The sequence below is a fragment of the Urtica dioica genome, chromosome 12 (assembly GCF_054948205.1).
Source record: "Urtica dioica subsp. dioica isolate 48M chromosome 12, U.dioica_male_clone48M_v1_H2, whole genome shotgun sequence".
Lineage (NCBI taxonomy): Eukaryota > Viridiplantae > Streptophyta > Magnoliopsida > Rosales > Urticaceae > Urtica > Urtica dioica.
In genome coordinates, this window is record NC_142767.1 from 23,030,202 (window position 1) to 23,051,688 (window position 21,487).

The following is a 21,487-nucleotide window of genomic DNA, read 5'->3' on the forward strand; positions in this document are numbered from 1 at the left end:
CAAGTCAACTATGTAGATCAAAATTCAAATTTCTCTTACAAAATGGCAACTTTGTTTTTATCAAGTTTCTCTTTGGGGAAACATAAATTGGAGGTTGCAATGTGAACACAAACGGTCCTACAGAACAAAAGTCTTTGTATGTAATATAATATTATATCATATGTGTTTTATATTTAACCGCAGATATTTTATCAAATGACTTAAAAGACTTGAGTCAACGGCCTGTGCCTCATTTCTTGATTGTTTTTTGTTCGAAAAATATTCAAATTCGTTCAAATTAAGACAAATTATATATATGCAATATCTTTGATTCACTACTATGAATTTTAGATCCGTTTGTTCAAGTGAATTATTGAAAAAGACACGCCAAATACAGAACCAGAAGTGCATGTACAATGCAATCAATACAAAAAATAAAATAAAAAATAAAAAAACCCTTTATTCTGAAATAGTAAAAAATAAATGTTGAATATTCATCTCGAGGCTGGCGCTTGAACGATTACTATTCAATATTGATTCCGTCTTATCTTCTTATTTTATTTATTTAATTAAACACATTAATAATCAAGTTTGGTTTGGGACCCCACTTTATATATTAATGTAAAAAAAAAGAACCCTTTATTTTGAGATAGTCTTACTTGATTCAGAGTCCATACGCAGCCATGAAGACAAACAAATTCTGTAGAATTGAAAAAGGAGATTCAAGTGGTGATTCGAAGAAGTTTGAGAAGCTAGTGAACCCATGGAATTGGTATCCACAGAGATGGAACAAAGTATTTCTTGCCACGTGTGTGTTGGGTGTGATATTCGACCCGCTATTCCTCTACGTTCCGACCATAAACCCGAAAAAAAAATGCCTCGCCGTGGACGACCACATGATGTACATCGCTCTCACTCTCCGAACTCTCACCGACTTGGCTTCGCTCATTCACATCTTTCTTCGCTTCCGAAACGCTCAAAAGATGGCCAAAAAGCTTGGATTGTCGATCTCCGTGGGGCTTCCATGGTGGCACCTAGTCATCAACATCTTAGCCATTTTCCCAATACCCCAGGTAAATAACATGAAATATTGGAGTCAATGGAATGAAAATCAATCAATCAGAAAAGAAGGTTTTTGTTGACTGTTGACTTCAACATTTTTTTTTTTTTTTTTTATGTTAGAATTAAGCTTTGCTTATTCTTAACTGTTGAGTTTGACGTAAGGTTAAAAAAGCTCATACCTTTTACCCACAGGTGATAGTGATTGGATACTTTTCGAAGCTCGCCGGATCGGAATCTCTGTCGGCGAGGAAGTTTTTGAATCTGTTGCTTACACTGCAATACGCGCCGCGGCTAGTTCGAGTGTATTTATCGGCAAAAGAGCTCGGGAGAGGCCTCGACACGCTGGCTCGGCGCGTGTGGGTCCGCGGAGCTTTCTTCTTCACTCACTACATCATTAGTGCCCATGTAAGTCAAAACCACAAAAATGCTTTGAATGAATTGGATTTTTCTCACACTTTAGTTTGGCCACTTCTCTAACAATCTTGAAGCATTAAGTTTGAAATGGGTATATATGTGGTGTTTAAGGACATAATTAATGATGAATCAGATACTAGGGGCACTTTGGTATTTTTACGCAATATTCCGAGAGACCGCGTGCTGGCACGAGGCGTGTAAGGAGCTGTCGGGATGCGATCAATCGATTTCTTTCGACTGTAAATGGTCGAATCCGATCGGAAAAGAGGGATACTTGGACAGAGTTTGCCCGGTTGACCCGCCAAACTCAACCGTCTTTGACTTTGGAATCTTTTCCGATGCCGTGGAGTCGCGTATTCTCGAGAAAACTGATTTTCCCGCCAAATTCGCTCGCAGCTTTTGGTGGGGTTTATCAAATCTCAGGTACAAATTACATTAGTGTTCCTCTTTTCTTTTCTTGTTTTAGTTCTTTTTTTTTTTTTATCTTTTCACTATATGATATTTCTTTCTTCTTTTCTTTGGCAGCTCCTTTGGGCAGAACCTTGAGACGACAAGCAATGTGTTTGAGAACCTGTTTGCTGTGCTCATCTCAATCATGGGGTTGCTTTTGTTCTTATACCTCATCGGAAATCTACAGGTTCGTTCGTCAATTACACATTTACTCTCTATTAACACATAAACAAGGTCTGATCAGTTTCTGTGATCACAGACGTATATGCAATTGGCAACCACAAAATCAGAGGAAGCGAGAAGGAAGATCAGCGTGAAGCTCCCTGAAATCGAATCTTTTATGGCAAACCATGATCTTCCACCACACAAGGAGAAAGTCGTGATTAAATACCTTCAACACGCCATCAAACACGACAAGGACTTCGAACTTAAGAGCCTCTTGGCTCTTCTTGAAGAACACTCCGAGCATGGCGACAACAACGCTGAGGTTTGATTCATCTTATCATGTCAACGCTGAGGTTTTTTTTCACTAGAGAGAGAGAATGAACATCTATTTAATTTATAAAACTTATAGATATTAGCTTATGTAGACATTTGGATCCCAATATCTTCTTTTGTCAGAGCTTTTCGTCGTGGGTGAACAAGATTTTGGACGTGAAGAGACAAGATAGAAACACAACGGAGCTCAAGGCTGAGATTTGGATCGCCAAAAACGAGATTGAGGCCGATAAGGAGAAGATCTTGAGATATGTACGTCTGAGATTGACCGAAGGAAAAGACGTGGACGTCGGAAATCTCATGTCGATTCTTCCCACCGAACTCGGACTCTCAATCAAGAAATTCCTATGCTTCCCAATCTTGAAAAAGGTATTTCATTGATATCTCTTACCTAAATTCTTGGCCAAGGATTAGGATTACCATATAAATTTGTTCTTTACTTTTAAGGTTCCAATGCTGGAAAACATGGACGATCGCTTGTACGAAACGATATGCAAGTACGCGAAGCCGGTGATATACGCAGAGAAGAGCTACGTGATTCGCAGAGGCGAGCCCGTGGATATATTGTTGCTTGTGACACAAGGCATCTTGTGGTGGTTCGAGAGTGAGACTAATCCGACGGCGACGGAGCGAATCCAAAAGGGGGATTTCTGGGGAGTAGAACTGTTGGAGTGGAGGCTGAGAACGACTTCGTACTCGGAATTTCCGTTGTCGAAATCAAACCTCAAATGCCACACCAAAGTCGAAGGGTTTGCTTTAATGGCGGCGGATTTGGATCATGTGTTGTCGAATTGCTGGGCAAAGTTTTCGATGTCAGAGGGATTACAGTCCTTTGCGGCGGCTTCCTTGCAGAAGGGGTTTCGCCGCTTCATTCGCAACAAAAGGGCTAACGAAAATAATAATAAACTCGCCATTATTACCAGTTACAGTTAAACCATGTATCTTCAAAGTGACTTGTGTATTGTATTCATTGCATGTAGAAACTAGAAACGTGACTGTTATTGAGGACACAGATCATCAATGTTTTGAAAAATTATACGCACATGTTTTTGTTTGGCTTGTGATTTCAATAGTGAAAAATATCAGCAATTCAGAACAGAAATAACTCTGAATTGAAACCATAACAAGAGAAAATGTCGTAAATATATCACAGAAGCAAATATATATATATATATATATATATATATATATGAAAGGACACAAATGCAATACCATGTTGCTCAACATTTGATATATTAAATAAAAAAAAACCATATGAGTACAAAAATTCTTGAGCTACTACTATTCAGGGGAGTTGATGAATGGAGATACAAAACAGAGCATTTCAACTTCGAGATCTCCGTTCCTTTCTATTCTCTGAACAAACAGATATACTAAACCCTAAGCTAAACATACGAGAGGATTTCTTACTAAGCATCGCTATCGTCGTCGTCGTCATCGGCGGCGTTGGGGAGATCGTTGGCGATGTAAAGGCCGGGCTGAATCTGCCTCCGGCGAGTCCTCGACGGAAGGATGTTGTTCAAATCCACCTCCGCCAGAGGATCGTCCGACAGATCGCTCTCTCCGCCGTCTCCGAAATCGCTCCCTCCTTCGCTGGAATCGTCGTCGTCGTCGTCGTCCTCGTCGTCGACGATCATTTTGCCTTTGCCTTTGTCGTCCCTCAGAATGCCTTTCCCCTTGCAGTCTCCGTTCGACTCTTCGTCTTCTTCGGATCCGTAATCGCCGTCTTCTTCTTCTTCTTCTTCTTCTTCTTCCTCCACTTCATCGGGAATGACTGCTTTGGGATCGGAATCGAGCTTGAGAGACTTGCTGTTGGATGAATCATCGGCGGTGGTGGACTCCGATTTGCGTTTGGTGATGGTAGTCTCTTCTTCGGACTTGGATTCCGCCATTGGAAGGGCTTAGATAGTAGGGCTACGATTTAGGGCTTTTCACTCACCGCCTGAAATATATATATGACATATTTGTTTTTCCTTCACTAATTTAATTTTTTTTCTTTCTTCTTTTCCTGTTCCTTTTTATTATGGGTCAATTTTTGTGAAATCAGTCGTAAATAATCATAAATAATAGTGTAAATAATTAAAAATTAGTTATTTATCAAATATTTATCAAAATTTAAATAAATAGCGATTTTAAAATGTAAATATGACTAATTTGTTAATTATTTTATTTATTATTACAATTATTACCCTTATTATTATTATTTTTATTAAGAGAAATTATTTCTTCTCCTTTTTTTACAAATTAAATAGCATAAATTATTTTTATGAAGCCCCGTCGATTTTATGGTCAAGGGGACACTTCACAACACTGCAGCCTCTGCTCCGCCTCTTGTCTCGGGTTGTGGGCTTCGGGGTGTTGGGATTTGACGGCAGAAGGTCCGTCATCTCCAGCGTCCTCGTCGACTTCGCTTCAACTCAATGGTAATATCTTCTCACGCAAGATATTATGTCCTTTTATGAGTACTTTAAAAGAGTTTTGTGTGTGCTCAAATTTTTTTGTGTCTTTAAGTCCTCGTGTTGTTAGAAAAGCGCAAAATGTGCTATTACCAGTATTTAATGTTAGATAATTAGATTCACTCTAATTCAGATTTGTGTTGTATTTTGTATAAGATATTTGTCTTCGGTATCAATGGGTGTTTAACCTTATAATTAATGGAAACTCCATTTTAGTTATAAAAAATAAATGTCCTCCAAATTTCATTTGCGTTGCTTATGATATAATTTTGTCCAAGTTTCTTCTCTTTTTTGTATAAATCATTTTTTTTCCTTCTATAAACCCTATACTTGTGTGGCTAATGCTTCATAACATGCACGCACGCCACTATTTGGAATTGCTAAAAAGGTGAAGATGTTAGAGTTTATGATCCAATTATATATGATGACAGATTCAAAAGTTAGGAATGAAGACAAAGAACATGGAATGAAAATCCTTAAAATATTGACGTGTGAATACTATTATTTATATTATTTATTTATTTGCTTATGGTGTCACCTGGCCAAGTATAGATGGACAACACTGTGACGGGGACTAATTTGTATTAATGCTTTTAATATAATCTTTAAAAAAACACAACAATCTTGAGTGTTTTATAAGCAAAAAGAGCTATGAAGTATGAACTACTAATTTTCAAGTAATAGTGCCGCTTTTGTTATATTGTGCAAACATTCTCTGACTGACCTGAGATCACAGTGCTATTCATCAGTAATTATGTTAAGGGCAATAATTTTCTAGGCAAAAACTGATATTTACCCGAGTCTATTTTCAAAAATAAGGAGAAAGTAAGCAAAATAACCAAATACAACTTGAGAAAGCTTGTACATAACTAATAAGCATAGCACTATCATACCACCAAGTCTTCTCCTAACAAAATTAAATATTTTAACCATCAATAAATCTCAAACACAAGACATAAGCAAGTTCATATATAAGTGCACAAATCAAACAGCATAGGGTATAAAATTTAATCAAACAGAACTTGAACACTTAAAAAGCTGGGTCAATTTTTTAATGGGAAAAACTCCAATTTGGAAGACAGCAGAAGATTTTAGTAGAAACGGCAAAAGGTAATATCAGAGTATTCAATCGAAATCCAAGCCTTTTCTTATAACCAGATACAGGCTGGCATTAAGAACGTGGAAGAAATAGAGAAAACATACCTTGATGATTTGATCCCAAACATGGCAGCTTCGTCGGTGCCGGAACCCAATTTTATGTCAAGCGTGCCCTTTATTAACAGTATACTGAATTCGCTATTTAGAACACTAAAAAACATTAAACACTATTTGCCAGCTTATAAAAAAAACTTGTAGGCCTCGGAATTCGTAAACGTATAAATTGATGGGAAATTAATGGATTAAACAAAATTAGTATCATATAAAATGTAACGAATCTGCAAAATTGAACAACAATGAATGAAGGAGTCTACACCAACACAGCAGACTCCAAAGGTTGAATATTCTCCAGGGCTTGTACTTTCTTTCTCCTCCGAGCTTTGGGTGTTTGGCTTTGAATTGCAGAATCCAGATATTGAATATTTTTCGGGGCTTCTTCTTTCTGGCTCTTCTGAACTTCGGGCGTTTGACATTCCAAAGGTTGACTATTTTCAGGGGCTGATCGTTTCTCCGCCGTCTCTGTTGCTTTCGCTTTCTTTCTCTTTGGAGCTATGAGTGTTTGACTCGGAATTGCAGAGGTATCTAAATGTTGTTTATTTTCCGGGGCTTCTTTCTCCATCTTCTGAGCTTCGGGGGTTCGACTTGGAATAGCAGACTCCAAAGGTTGACTATTTTCCAAGGCTGACCCTTTCTCCACCGTCGCCGTTGCTTTCGCATTTGCTTTCTTTCTCTTCGGAGCCATGGGTTTTTGACTTGGAATTGCAGAGGAACCCAAATGTTGGTTATTTTCCAGAGCTTCTTCTTTCTCCATCTTCTGAGCTTCGGGGGTTTGACTTGGAATAGCGAACTCCAAAGGTTGACTATTTTCCGGGGCTGATCCTTTCTCCACCGGCGTCGCCGTTGCTTTCGCTTTTGCTTTCTTTCTCTTCGGAGCCATGGGTTTTTTACTTGGAATTGCAGAGGAATCCAAATGTTGGTTATTTTCCGGGGCTTCTTCTTTCTCCATCTTCTGAGCTCCGGGGGTTTGACTTGGAATATCAGACTCCAAAGGTTGATTATTTTCCGGGGCTTGCTCTTTCTCCGCCGTCGATGTCGCTTTCGCTCTCTTTCTCTTTGGAGCTATGGCTTCTTCTTTTTCCACGACCGCCTCTTTCTTTCTCTTCTTAGCCTTGGTCGGTTCGACTGTTTCACCACCTTCGATTTCAGTCCCGCCAACTCGTGCCTTCGATTCAGACTCTCCACCATTTTTCTCAATATTCGATTTGTCGGGAGCGATTGCAGCACTACCTTGGTCTTTTCCTCCGATTAGTGTCTTCGATTCAGACTCTTTGATGACGTTACTTGTAGCTAAACTAGCTTTGTCGGGGGAGATTACAGGGCTGCCTCGGTCTTCTCCACCGACTCGTGTCTTCGATTCAGACTCTCCGACGAAATTACTTGTAGCCAAACTCGCTCCGTTCGGGGTGATTCCGGCACCCTTGTCACGGATTTCAATATTTTCCGGGGCTTGTTTATTCTCTCTTGTCTGAGTTTTGGGTATATGAGTTGGAGTATTAGACTCCAAATGTTGACGATTTTCTAGAATGGCTAGTATTTTCTTCCTTGATGCTCTTAATAAAAAGGCTAGTCTTTTCTCCCTTGCTGCTCTCCTACGAGCCATCGCTTCTCTTTCCGAAAGGGCTAGTTTTTTCTCCGCTGCCGCTCTCGCTCTCTCCTTTCTTCCCCTACGAGCTTGGTGTGCTTGACTTGGAATTGAAGAGGAAACCAAATGTCCATTTTTCACAGTGGCTTCTTCTTCTTTCTCAGCGATCTCCTCTTTCTTTCTCTTCTTAGCCTTGGTCGGCTTGACCGTTTCATCACATTCCCCTTTTGTCGCGCCAACTCGTGCCTTCGATTCAGACTCTCCGTCATTTTTGTGTTTCTTTCTGCTGCTTTCCTGTTTCTCAACCGTTTCAGTATTCTGTTTCTTTCGCTTCTTTGAAGTTCCACCAACAAGAGCATGATTGCTTTCTTGTGGCTGTTGGAGACATGCCAGCACGAGCCGACAAGCTAACTTTCCTAGACAACGACCTGAGATGGACCCAGGGACAGGCCTGAAAAAGATTATATATAATTATATATATATATATATATATATAGTTTAGTAATGAGACAAACTCTTGAAATCTCTTTCTATTTTTGACAATACACATCAAGTAACGAGACAAATCATATGCCACCGGAAGAGATATTACCTATTAGTGTGTAAATACCCAGCAGCAGACGGTCTCTCGTGCCAAAGCTGTGGAGTTGGTATAATGTGCTTCTTCCGAATGGTCTGAAACGAAAATTTTTCCATTAAAGACTTCAGGAAAACACAACTTCAGCGAATATTTCTGGTTTTTGTTTCTAATATAATAATTCCACACAGATATGCCGTATATTTTTAGGAAAGTTTTGGAGAAAAAAGGCTATCGTAATACCTTGGGAGGAAACAGAACTCCCTCCAGTGGCTTCGAAATGTGAGGGTGCAAATGAGGATGCTTGTAGAACACAGACCTAGAGAAATTTAAAACTACAAATTTCAGCAGTGACCACGTGACAAAGAGTAATTAAGATACACCTACAACTAAAGCAAAGAAAACATACAAGGTTTGATTATCTGCTATCTTTTCCATGCCTTTGACTGGTGAATCTATTTCCAAAGGAAGCACGTCTTTATCAGATACGATCACGTATCCATTCATTCCAGAACTGCACAATTGAAAACAAGTTACGTAGTTAGCATTAAAATTTAGAAACACGGACAAGAAACTAATAGTTTATTCCACCAAATTACAGACAACTAGCCAAAAAAAATGGCAAAAATGAGTTTTTTTTTTTTTAAACGGTAACTTCATTATATATATTTGAAGTACCTGAGTTATCAAATATGGGAAAATGGTATTTGATAACTCATTATATGGGAAAATGAGTTATCAAATACCAATAATAAACAAAGTACCTGAGTTGTGGATTTATTGGCTGTTCGATTTTAGACTCAGCCAGTTTCAGATCACCTATGTGCTTCTTGTAGAATGAAACTATTTCATCTCCTAAAGGATGAGAACTGTAAACAAAAAGATTATCCAAACCCAACGTGTTCCTTTGTTTCTCCTCGTCCTGCAAACAGGGCACGTTCCAGTCAAAAACCCTAAAGTGGGACTTCTATACAACTATCTCAAGATAGCAAAATCGTTGATGCAATTATGACAATCACTTTGAACCAATTCCAGCTGAGAATTAACAACAGACATACAGTGCATTTGACTCTAGATAAATGCATGTGTTATCACAAACAAAAAAATCATATTCATTTTAAGCATTACCGTTAATGTGTGCTCTACTTTTGCAATCTCTGGAAGGAGGATTGATTCGTCAATAAATGGAAGTATACAGATGGCCTGAACTCAGTACAATATTCAAAAGGATGAACAGTTAACACAGGTTTAATTCCCCCAAGCGTAAAAATAAATCAAACTGTGACAAACAACGAGATATAAAAATAGTGTACATACTTGCCAAGAGAATCGTTTTCCGTCCATGTCTTGCTCAAAATCTGCAGAAACAGTTCTCATCAGATGGAAAAAAAATATATGATGAGTCAATGATAATGAGATACACAGAGTAAAATTAGAGTACCTTCGGGATAAAAGGGCAACAGAGGTGATGAGGGATCGGTCATAAGCTTCCTATAAGACAACGGGAGAGCATGTCCACTGCAAAGGCACGATTATGTGTCGTCAAATGACTGATACAAGGAACACACACACACACACACACACATATATATATATAAAACACAAATTCTGAGATTTGGTAACAACCTTGCAGCCGGTAACACAGCCATCAACTGATCAAATGGTTTGAAGGGTTCCCCAAGTGTGAACTGAATCTCTAATTTCTCAATTTCATGAAAATCTGAAGCAAACGGGGCATAATGATAGGGATAAAACCTGCAGATCGGACACTGATGTAATTAAGTAATAATCAAAGTGATAACACAGAAATCATAACTGTGTTTCGCTAAAAACTAAAAAGTGGAAAATTCCAATTCACAAAACATATATTTCCTTCATCAGCGTGACTTACTAATTCTGCTTCCAAAATCAGCTCACATCGGCATGTCACGATAAAAACACACACACACACACACACACAGTGGTTTATTACACCATAAGGTGTCAAACTAATTGCAGAAAATATCAGCAATTTTTTTAATGATTATTTCAAGAAAAATTCCGTTCTTCAATAAATTGATGGTATTCAAAGTAAATCAAAAAATGATCCAAGTAAAAAGAATGGTGAACCCAGTTAAATACTATGTTCAGTCGCGGCTTAACATGCATTACAAATAAACAACATTTTAGAAACAGCTTTGGATTTCGCTATTTTTGGACATTACCCTTTTTGAAACAGTATTACAACTTCTCTGGGACTTGAGTAAATAAACAAATCACTATACGATTAATATTAAAGAAAAATACATAAAATTAATGATGAGTAAGCTAATGCAAACATACCATTGCCAGGATGATACTCCTCCAAAATAATAATGCATGACCCAGCAAATCCCTTCTATATACTTTGACACCTACACAAGATCCAGAAACATAAATCACAAAGCCAACATAATAGCAGTAGAAATCACACGATTTGTTTGTTGGTGCAAAGGGAATGTAGATTATATATGAATTTATGACAACGCAAAATGCCTCTGAACTTATGTACTGAGTGAAATGATCCTCAAACTATTGATTTTGTAGCAGTTTAGCCCTTATCATAAAAAATAATAATAATAATAATAATAATTTTGAAACAATAACTTTTATATTGATAATGGCAAAAGCCAGTTTTACACAAAAAGATGAAACGGAGAAAGCCCACCCTAGGATCCCACGCTAAACCAACACGCAAACCCGATGATATAGTAATTATTAGCAAACGATATGTAATATATATGCAGCAAACTTAGCAGTAAAGGAAATGTAATTTGTGTACCACTTCTTTCCTTATCTTCTCGCGGTCCTCAACAGACTCGACGCCAAATTTCTTTGCATAGTATATCTCTTTCCGACTGCGCTTTTCATGTGCATTCTGTCACAGAATTATAAAAAAAAATAAAAAATCTTAACAAGAGCAGGAAGTTTCACACTGTAATACAAAGGTACCACAGAACAGCTAATAAGAACCTTGTCAACTTCGACTTTTTTTGAAATTAAAGAGCTTTCAACTGCTTTAATCGACTCGCCAGTGGACTGCTACAAATAAAATCGATGTCAACAAATGTAGCAAAATAAAAACGACGTCTGAACTTGACCTATCAACAGAGAATCACACCTTTACTGAATCTTTGCCGAGAGATTTCTTCTTTGCATCCAACTGTCTTCGCCATTCATTTCTCTTCTCCATCTGATAAACAGAAAGGTACCAGCAAAATTATTGGTAAAGAGCCAACAAGATCCTAATAGATAGACCAATGGTAAATATTAATAATTTTAAACACATATCCTCCTTGAGATCCAATCAGAGTATAAAATGTACTAGTTTAATGCCTTATCAGATCTCCAAGCCATGGCATCGGAGCTATAATAATTACATCAGTTTAACAAGGTTGAAGAAGTACCATAGTATCATCATATTCTAGTCACCCCCATTATGGTGGAAAATATAAATAACCAAGCTTTACCAGTCGTTATCTAAGTAAACTTACTTATGGCATCCAAGAGATAAAACTATAACCACGGTTCCAAATTACACAATATAACTAGACCAGGATAAATACCCGTTCTCCTCTACTCAAAATGATGTCTTCATGTTCTGCCAAAGCACGTAAGAAGTGCTCCACCCTATGCAAATTAACCTGTGAATCAAGTAAGATAAAATGCATAACATTGTAACCATCAAATATAAGAACAAAAAAGAAAAGGCATATGTGTGCCAAAATTCTAGCTTTTACCTCGCAAGCATCAGTCATGTAACCACCCATCCTTACGAATTCCTTTTTGTAGATGTCAATCATCATATCAATAGCCCCCTGAGATACGAAATAAAATATCAGTAACTTTTCAACAAGGATAATAAAATACATGATTCTTTCCACAGCATACAAATTATCTATTATCAAATACAAATGTTTACAAAAATAGATACTTAAAAGATTAGTAAATTATCTTGAACTTCTAAGATATGAGCGAGTAGAAGCCTTTTATTAAGACTAAATGAAGCAATAACGTTTGACATGGAAATATCATATGAAGAAGATTTTTCTCACTGCTGATCTTGTATATTAAACACTAATCAAGCATGGGCGCTAGATAGAAAATAAAATTACATCAAAAAGTTTGATATTTTGTCAGGAATTATGGGTACTTCATTTGGTGAATTTAAAGAAACCTGCAAACTGCCATCTCAATAACTTTTTTTAGTTTGAGCACCGCAAAATTCATAAGCGGAGTTAAGGAAACGGCTTAATCATTTACAAAGATCGATAATGATAAAATTGACAATGACTCAATACAAGAAGTTTTCACATCAGTAAATACAGCTGGAAGTTCTATTCATAATGAAGATGAATGAGTAAAAAGTTTCTAACAAACAGTTGAAGAGTTTGCCTAGATAATCAGATATAATACACACCAAAGAATACAACATAAGCATGACATTTTATGTTTCAGTTGATTAACCTCGTATATTTTCATTGAAGGCAGTTGAGGTAGAAAGTCATTCCCCACGAAAAAACACATGAAGATGAAATCATCAATAAGGCGGTCCAAATCAACAGCCATTGCCCGGTCTGGAATTTTCATAACATATGCTAAATACTCCCTAAGGATCCAAGTCTGTAGAAACTGTACACACACACACAAAAAAAAAAAAAAAAAACAAATACCAAAAAAACAATCAAAAGCATGTAATAATTAATAATATTAATGTGTGTATATATATATTAAATCCCTATATTTCTGGTTCAACAAGCAAAAGGGGTACCTGGAATTGCAGCTTGACGGTTGAATTTATTTTCAGACACGGACCAAAAGCTTTCTTCTGTTTATTTTCTTTCTTTTTCTCAATAATCTACATCATACAAGACATGATAAGTGGGAAAAAATTACGAATAGAACGACTGTTAAAGTTAATATATGTGAATCCCAAACCTCTCTCAAAATTGAAAAGTGGATTTCATGGGTGGCAAGTCCAAGCATGATAAGATCTGCATCCTACAAAACAGTACAATGTAACTCGCGCCTTGCCAATACCTTCTAATCAAAACATAAATATAGTCAAAGGGTATTAGCCAAATTACCAATCCATACAAACAATGCTTTGTATTCGGGTTATACCCAGGAAGGTTCCTTTGTAATCGAATATAAGAAATTATTTTATGCTCTCCCTCGCCCGGTACACTAGAGTCCGATAGAATGACCTGTGGGAAAAAATACCCTCAAATTTGTCGATAAAAAACAATAGAGAGTGCTTCAAATCTGAAAACATGGAAGAAAATGAGCATCCGCGGTTTACCTTAATTCGCTTCCACTCCGGATTGTCATTCATTCTCGAGTGTATGTAATAGCTTAGGGCTGAAGAAAGCAAAGCCATGAACTCGGTTCCAGGGGTGATCACATTCGAATCGAGCTCACAAGACTCTTTGTCTTCCCCCGAAGTAGCAGCCTTTTCTGGACCAGCCTGAACAATGAATTACAGTCAGAAACTCAAACGATTCAATAGATGCGCCGAAATTAACTAGATATCATGAATGAACAATCCATAAGACTTCACCGATTCCGCTGCATCTCTAGCAGACTTGAACCGCCGCGCTCGCTGCTGATTCATCTTAGCTCGAGGAGCAACGCCATCTGTGCAAAATCAAATTTAAACTCACATACTTACAAATTATTTATAAAAAAATTACACAAGAGTTATTTTTCAATGCAATAGATTCATCCTAAAAAAAGCAAAAAAAATAAATAAATAAATATGGCAGTGTTACAGAAAGCAATCGAAATAATTGGAGAGAAAGAGAACGAACCAATAGCGAGGTACAAAAGCTCGCGAGGCTTCACGATATAGACAAGTGTGTCAATGTACAGGAAGATTGATTCGAATACCTCGTCGTAGTTCTTCGGAGCTTCCTGTGTAAAAGAAAAAAAAGCTTCGATCGGTGAGACAAAAGTTCAGAAGAGATTGTTTGATTTAAAGATAAGAGGAAGAGAAATACAGACCATGTTTTCTGGATGGAAACAGGGGTGGATTATGCCGTTCATGTCGAGGTAGAGATTGTCAATTTCGTTTCCGCTCTCCACATCACTTGCACTGACGATGGCCCGAGGAAATCGTCCAGAGAACCACCGGAAGAACGCCGGGATTCCCATTCTCCGGCGGCGGCGGCGGCAGCGGCTGAGTTCGCCGAGCCACTCAGGGTTTTGCTTAGGGTTTTGATAATATTTTCTCAAGCCGCCGAGGAAAGAGAAGAAAACAGAACGGCGAGAATTTTCGAAGTATATACTTGTTAGGCTAAAATCAACCGCGTTAACGACAAATGATATACGACACGCGACAAGAACCACTAAACGACGCTAAAAAAAATTAAATTTGATTATGGTAATAATTGCCTCCAATTTTTATGATGGCGGACTTTCATACCTTTTCACATGTTTTTCTCATTGTAGTGTCCCATTTATATGTTAGAGTATGATCCAATTATTTGGGATTGCTAAAAAGTTGAAGATGTTAGAGTATGATCCAATTATATATGATGACAGATTCAAAAGTTATGAATGAAGACAAAGAACATGGAATGAAAATCCTTAAAATAATGACGTGTGTATATTATATACATTTATATTATTTATTTATTTGCTTATGGTGTCACTTGGCCAAGTATACACTGACAACACTGTGACGGGGACTAATTTGTATTAATACTTTTAATATAATCTTTTAAAAAAACACAACAATCTTGAGTGTTTTATAAGCAAAAAGAGCTATGAAGTATGAACTACTAATTTTCAAGTAATAATAGTGTGCCGCTTTTGTTATATTGTGCAAACATTCTCTGACTCACTGACCTGAGATCACAGTGCTATTCTTCAGTAATTATGGTAAGATATATGGGCAATAATTTTCTAGGCCAAAACTGATATTTACCCGAGTCTATTTTCAAAAATAAGGAGAAAGTAAGCAAAATAACCAAATACAAGTTGAGAAAGCTTGTCCATAACTAATGAGCATAGCACTATCATACCACCAAGTCTACTCCTAACAAAATGAAATATTTTAACCATCAATAAATCTCAAACACAAGACATAAGCAAGTTCATAAATAAGTGCACAAATCAAACAGCATAGGGTATAAAATCTAATCAAACAGAACTTGAACACTTAAAAAGCTGGGTCAATTATTTAATGGGAAAAACTCCAATTTGGAAGACGGCAGAAGATTTTAGTAGAAACGGCAAAAGGTAATATCAGAGTATTGAATCGAAATCCAAGCCTTTTCTTTTAACCAGATACAGGCTGTTATTACGAACGGGGATGAAATAGAGAAAACATACCTTGATGATTTGATCCCAAACATGGCAGCTTCGTCGGTGCCGGAACCCAATTTTATGTCACGCGTGCCCTTTATTATATGATAAAAATCATAAAACAATATACTGAATTCGCTATTTAGAACACTACGAAACATGAAACACTATTTGCCAGCTTATAAAAAAAGGATAATTTACAAGAACACACCCTGAACTCTTACTCGATTAACGAAGTGCACCCTCAACTCGGATTTTCAACAAAAACTACCCTGAACTCCTATATGTGTTCACTTTTGCCCCTTCCGTCAAAATTTATCAGTTACCATCCATGAGTTTCGCACGTTTTAGGCATGTGAGCTCACTATCGAGGTTATAATGGTCTTTTATGTTACCTAAATTAATTTTCTTTATGAAATATATAAAATTTGTATTATTTTGTTTTTTATTTCGAATAAATAAATGGGTATCAGGCTGAGGAAGAAGAACAGTAAGAGAAACAAATGGGTATGCTTTGTGTGCAAGCGGAAGCAGTTCATTCGGAAGATTTTCGCCAAAGCTCAAATGAAGGCCGATCCTCCTCATCTTGAACACCACAACAACAAGAGGCCTCATCGGAGAGATACAAGTCGCGCCGGGAAGCTTTGCCAGATCTGTAACAGATCTTTTCCCACCACGAGTCGAGGAAGCTTCGTGCAAGAGAAGAGACACGAGGTCTGAGGAGATCTAGTCCTTGGAACTCGAATCAGATAGGAGAAAGTTCGACGCCGGACTGGTTCGTCACGCATCGTCGGAAAAAATGGCTGCCACTAGATTGGTTCTTCGCTCGACATCTTGGGCCGGGCCGGGCTTTTGGGGCTCTCTCCTCGCCGCCTGCATGACCCACAAGAACACGAGGCTCGCCGGGTTGGCTTCCGAGAAAATTTTCGAGCTCGACCCAGGAAATGCAGGGTACCAAGTCCTCTTGTCCAATATCTACTCGGCCGAGAATAACTTTCCGAAAGCCGCCTCGGTTCGGAGCGTTACGCTTGGGAAAACCTCGGGAGTGACTCTGATCGAGATCGGAGAGACGACTCACCTCTTCACCGCTGGGGATCGGAGCCATCCGAGAGAGAGGGAGATATACGAGAAGCTGGACAAGCTGACGGGGAAGATGAGGCCACAGGTCTCTCGCCAAGACTAGGCCACGAAACTTCCGACAAAAAACAGAGAGAGGCCAGTCAACAAACTGGACTCAGTCAACGCGTTATCTCCTCCCTTTTTCTTTAACGTTTTTTATTTATTAAAATATAATAATAATAATAATATATATATAAAAAAAAAAAAAATAATAGAACTCAGGGTATTTTGATAATTACGCATGTTTTAAGTTTTATGTGACCTCCACGTCATCAAAATTTTAACAGTTTGTGAAAAAAATTGACGGAGGGGGCAATAATCAACACAAATGTGAGTTCATGGTAGTTTTTGTTGAAAATCCGAGTTGAGGGTGCACTTCGTTATTCGAGTAAGAGTTCAGGGGGGTTTCTTGTAAATTATCCTATAAAAAAACTCGTAGGCCTCGGAATTCGTAAACGTATAAATTGATGGGAAATTAATGGATTAAACAAAATTAGTATCATATAAAATGTAACGAATCTGCAAAATTGAACAACAATGAATGAAGGAGTCTACACCAACACAGCAGACTCCAAAGGTTGAATATTATCCAGGGCTTGTACTTTCTTTCTCCTCCGAGCTTTGGGTGTTTGGCTTTGAATTGCAGAATCCAGATATTGAATATTTTTCGGGGCTTCTTCTTTCTCGCTCTTCTGAACTTTGGGCGTTTGACATTCCGAAGGTTGACTATTTTCCGGGGCTGATCCTTTCTCCACCGTCGTCGTCGCCGTTGCTTTCGCTTTTGCTTTCTTTCTCTTCGGAACCATGGGTTTTTGACTTGGAATTGCAGAGGAATCCAAATGTTGGTTATTTTCCGGGGCTTCTTCTTTCTCCATCTTCTGAGCTTCGGGGGTTTGACTTGGAATAGCAGACTCCAAAGGTTGACTATTTTCCGAGGCTGATCCTTTCTCCACCGTCATCGTCGCCGTTGCTTTCGCTTTCTTTCTCTTCGGAACCATGGGTTTTTGACTTGGAATAGCAGAGGAATCCAAATGTTGGTTATTTTCTGAGGCTTCTTCTTTCTCCATCTTCTGAGCTTCGGGGGTTGGCATTTTTGTTTGTTACTTCACTTATTTTTTTACAGTTACATTTTACAAGTTTCCAAAATAATGAGTTAAAAAAAGAAAAAAAAAATATCTTGGGCCAAACTTTGGTGCCAGCCTAATTCGCAATGCAGCCCATTTTATGAGCCTGCATGCTTTGATTATCCATACATGATTCTTCTAGTTTTATAGGGGCTCATTATCTATATTTACTCATGCTTAAGCAATGTGGGATTTTTGCAAAACATGAGATTGTCATGCAAGAGTACTCTTTTTCCCTATTATTTTGCCACCCAAAAAATTCCACACGGTAGTTGCTAGTTGCTACTTGTATCTTTCTCTTTTTTTATATATATATATATTTTATTTCTTTCTTTTACTTATTTATTATCAATATTTCTTTATGTTATTTTATTTTATATAATACAAATATATATATATATATATATATATATATATATATATCAAGCTTTGAATATATATATATATGCATATAATTTATCATAATTTTTTATTTTTAAAATATACTAGGATTTGAAGACATGTATATTTTGAGTTTTTCAATTATATTTTGTTATAAGATTTTTGTCGATATATCCGTCGGTAATCGATATATCATCGACATAATCGGTAGTCGGTATTAAAATTGTTATAGAATATCCGTTGATATATCCGTAAAATCAGAACCTCGGTATGGATATCGGTATCGATATTTTAAACATTGTTCCATCCTTTCACCCAAAAAAAAAAGACGAGTATGCTTTACAACTTGCATTAGGTACACAAGTTCTCTCTCGGGTGAAGTGGTGCATCCTCCAAATAACCCAAATTCTTTGTCCCAAACATGGTGTAGCACTTAAACAAATACACACATGGAAAAAAAAAAAAAAAACATAAATGTGTTATTGAGCTTCATCATCTGATTACATTTACTCAATGTTTATATGAGGTGAAAACGAGAAACGAGGCAACTTCTATAACCAAGGCGAGGAGTAAGCCTCGAATATCATACAATATACATAAATGTGTGCTAAAATCTACTTCCATAAAAATTTATAAATTTGTATATATTCGCAGCATAATTTGTTGAGCTTGTAAGTAGATGAAGAATACGCACAGAGGAGCATAAAAGAAGACGGGAAAGAAAAACTGTAAACACAGACTTGCGAAGGGTTTTTAATCGTAAAAAGAATGACACTTTTTCTTGTTAATTTGGGTCGTTTATTTAGCATTAGGTCAGCTCCTATCCTACGGCAAAACACTATATATAGTGTCAAATTACCTCAAATAAGACAGCAAAACACACACACTATATTATACCATTTACACAGTAACACGTTAAATTTGGTGTGTTACTATATGACATGACAAAAAAAAATTCTTTTCTTTACTATGTATATATGTGTATATATATAATCATAATTATATTGGAACACCAAAATTATAAATCACCAAATTTATATAATCACTAACAAAAAATCATTTTAATAAAGTTCAATTAAAACATTAAAATCTCAAACATAAATTATAAAGTTGAAATTAAACACGTCAGTTAAACATAAAATTGTTTAAAAACCGTATTTGTAATATGATATTTACTTCAGATTTTTATATTTTTTAAATTTAGTACATTTTAATTTTTATAAAATACTAACATGTAAGATGCAATTTTAATCACTTAGTAAAAAATAAGCATTATAATTATTTATTGAAATATTTTATTAGAGATTAATTTATTTTATAGTATAATTATCAAGAAAAGTATTTTTAGTATGAAATTTGGTGTTGTGTTTGGAGTTGGAAAAAAAAATTGATCTTTAAAACACACAAAAATAGTATAACATTTGTGTTGGCGTTCCTTCTATTGCTGACGGGAGCGGCGCTGAATGACCAGCACGGGCTCGAGACCATGTACTTTGGGAACTACTATTGCTATGTTGTCAAGCCCGGCGTGTTTGCTTTCGGTGCGGTGTTGTCGTTTCTCAGCGTGGCTCTCGGTCTCTTTTATTACCGTGTCGCCACTTCCATCCCAAAGGACGGAAATGCCCCTCGGCCTCCATCCCAGCTGGCAATGGGACAGCCTCAGTTCCCGGTCCCGCCGCCACAGCACAGTGCTCAGGACCCGGTTTTCGTGCACGAAGACACTTACATCAGAAGAAACTTCACATAATTTTAATGCCTAGATATATTTATGTGTATATTGGAAAAAAACTGAATGATATGATATGAACTCTCGTAGTCTCAATGGAATGTCGTGTTAGCTAATCTCTGTTTAAGGAAATTGGAATATCTGTTTTAATCTCTCTTTGGCAGTGTTTGGTAGTCATTTCAAAAAGCGTTTTTTATTTTTTGAGTTAAAAAAAATAGGAAAGGAAAAGTGAATGGGGCGTTTGGTTAAAATTTTCGGGTAAAATTTTCGAAAAATTTTGGGATTGTTTTGAAAAAGGGTAAAGGAAATTGAAAACAAGGGGAAAGTGTTTTCCGAAATTTTTTTCGTTTTTTTTCTCTCGTGTACTACTCACGGGTCCTGAGTTTCTTTCCTTGATTTGTGCAGTGGCAGCCTTTCTTCCCTGACACACGCCATTTACATTTGTTGGTCTTTTTAAAAAAAAAATTTGTTATTCATTTCTTCTTTATAAAGAATAGTATTTAAAAATAATATTGACAATTCTTTCATACGTGGGAGATCGAACTAAGTCATACTACATAAATATATAGATTATAAAGAATAAATTGTATATTATAAAATATAAATATAATAAATTGTATATAGATTATAAAGAATAAATTGTATATTATAAATTGTATATTATAATTTTATATATATTATAAAGAATAAATTGTATATTATAATATAAATATAATATAAATTGTATATTATAAAATATAAATAATATTGTATATTTATTGCTCAAACTATGTGGGATGATTATGCGGAATGATTTCATATTTATGATGACAAAATAAATTTTGTATTCAATCTAAACAATAATGTCATATTTATATTTTGTGTAGTTAAATTTATGTTTAAAAAATATTTTTGAGTTAAGAAATTGTTTCCATGTACCAAACAGTTTTCCCTTTTCATTTTTTCAAAAAAAAAAAGTCAAAAGTGTACCAAACAGTTTTTCCAGTTTTTTCAATTTCTCAAAAACAAAAATGAAAACTATATCAAACAGCTTTTTGAAAACAACTACAAAACAGTTTTTCAATACAACTACAAAAATTAGAAAACAGAAAACAAAAAACAGTTTGAGTTAACTACCAAACACTACCTTTATGCCCCGCAGTTCTTATCTTGTCTGAAGATTTTGTCCTTGAATAAATGTGAGAGACAAAAAATATTATAAGTTTTATTTTTCAAACAACTAAAAGATTGTTTTAGAAATGCCAAAGAGAAAGTGGAATTTGTTTCCTGTTAAAACTCTGTGAGGGTGATATTGATTGTGAATATTATATATGAACTAAAACTGCAACTAAATAGTGTTATGTTTGTGTTTGAATTTGAATAAACTACATGTCGTTTCATATGAACATTGAAGTATTTTTTTAATTATTTATGTTGTGTGACTCATTGTAGTGAAATTAATTCACACATTTACATATAATAAAAAATAAATTCAATCAAAACCAACCTGGCAAGAAGCGACATTAATTAAAATTTTATTTCTATAAATGCAAATTAGGAGAAGAATCGGATGCACAATGAATTACTTTTATTAGT

At 36.3% G+C, this 21,487-nt stretch overlaps 4 protein-coding genes across 4 annotated transcripts; 2 read left to right on the forward strand and 2 right to left on the reverse strand.

The window, feature by feature from the left end:
* The first annotated feature begins 608 nt into the window (after positions 1 to 608).
* Positions 609 to 3,456, forward strand: LOC149380559 (cyclic nucleotide-gated ion channel 1-like). The gene is made up of 7 exons (XM_089603323.1): positions 609 to 1,052; positions 1,234 to 1,446; positions 1,589 to 1,878; positions 1,981 to 2,092; positions 2,165 to 2,392; positions 2,527 to 2,772; positions 2,851 to 3,456. The coding sequence occupies exons 1-7, from the start codon at positions 663 to 665 to the stop codon at positions 3,334 to 3,336; spliced, it is 1,965 nt and encodes a 654-aa protein (XP_089459449.1). The 5' UTR covers positions 609 to 662; the 3' UTR covers positions 3,337 to 3,456.
* A 151-nt stretch (positions 3,457 to 3,607) lies between these two features.
* LOC149380560 (uncharacterized) lies at positions 3,608 to 4,378 on the reverse strand. Its single transcript, XM_089603324.1, has one exon. The coding sequence runs from the start codon at positions 4,293 to 4,295 to the stop codon at positions 3,813 to 3,815; it is 483 nt and encodes a 160-aa protein (XP_089459450.1). The 5' UTR covers positions 4,296 to 4,378; the 3' UTR covers positions 3,608 to 3,812.
* Positions 4,379 to 6,172: 1,794 nt separating this feature from the next.
* LOC149380561 (5'-3' exoribonuclease 4-like) lies at positions 6,173 to 14,526 on the reverse strand. The gene is made up of 23 exons (XM_089602660.1): positions 14,258 to 14,526; positions 14,065 to 14,167; positions 13,815 to 13,891; positions 13,557 to 13,721; positions 13,342 to 13,461; positions 13,193 to 13,255; positions 13,026 to 13,112; positions 12,722 to 12,886; positions 11,995 to 12,072; positions 11,821 to 11,898; positions 11,376 to 11,447; positions 11,228 to 11,296; positions 11,037 to 11,132; positions 10,559 to 10,629; positions 9,863 to 9,991; positions 9,678 to 9,754; positions 9,554 to 9,594; positions 9,365 to 9,439; positions 9,001 to 9,158; positions 8,646 to 8,750; positions 8,480 to 8,555; positions 8,252 to 8,334; positions 6,173 to 8,110 (listed from the first exon to the last, which is right to left on the reverse strand). Exons 1-23 carry the CDS (start codon positions 14,405 to 14,407, stop codon positions 6,328 to 6,330), a joined length of 3,921 nt encoding a protein of 1,306 aa, XP_089458786.1. The 5' UTR covers positions 14,408 to 14,526; the 3' UTR covers positions 6,173 to 6,327.
* A 4,181-nt stretch (positions 14,527 to 18,707) lies between these two features.
* LOC149380562 (uncharacterized) lies at positions 18,708 to 20,064 on the forward strand. The gene is made up of 2 exons (XM_089604174.1): positions 18,708 to 18,712; positions 19,600 to 20,064. Exons 1-2 carry the CDS (start codon positions 18,708 to 18,710, stop codon positions 19,931 to 19,933), a joined length of 339 nt encoding a protein of 112 aa, XP_089460300.1. The 3' UTR covers positions 19,934 to 20,064.
* The last annotated feature ends 1,423 nt before the right edge of the window (positions 20,065 to 21,487 follow it).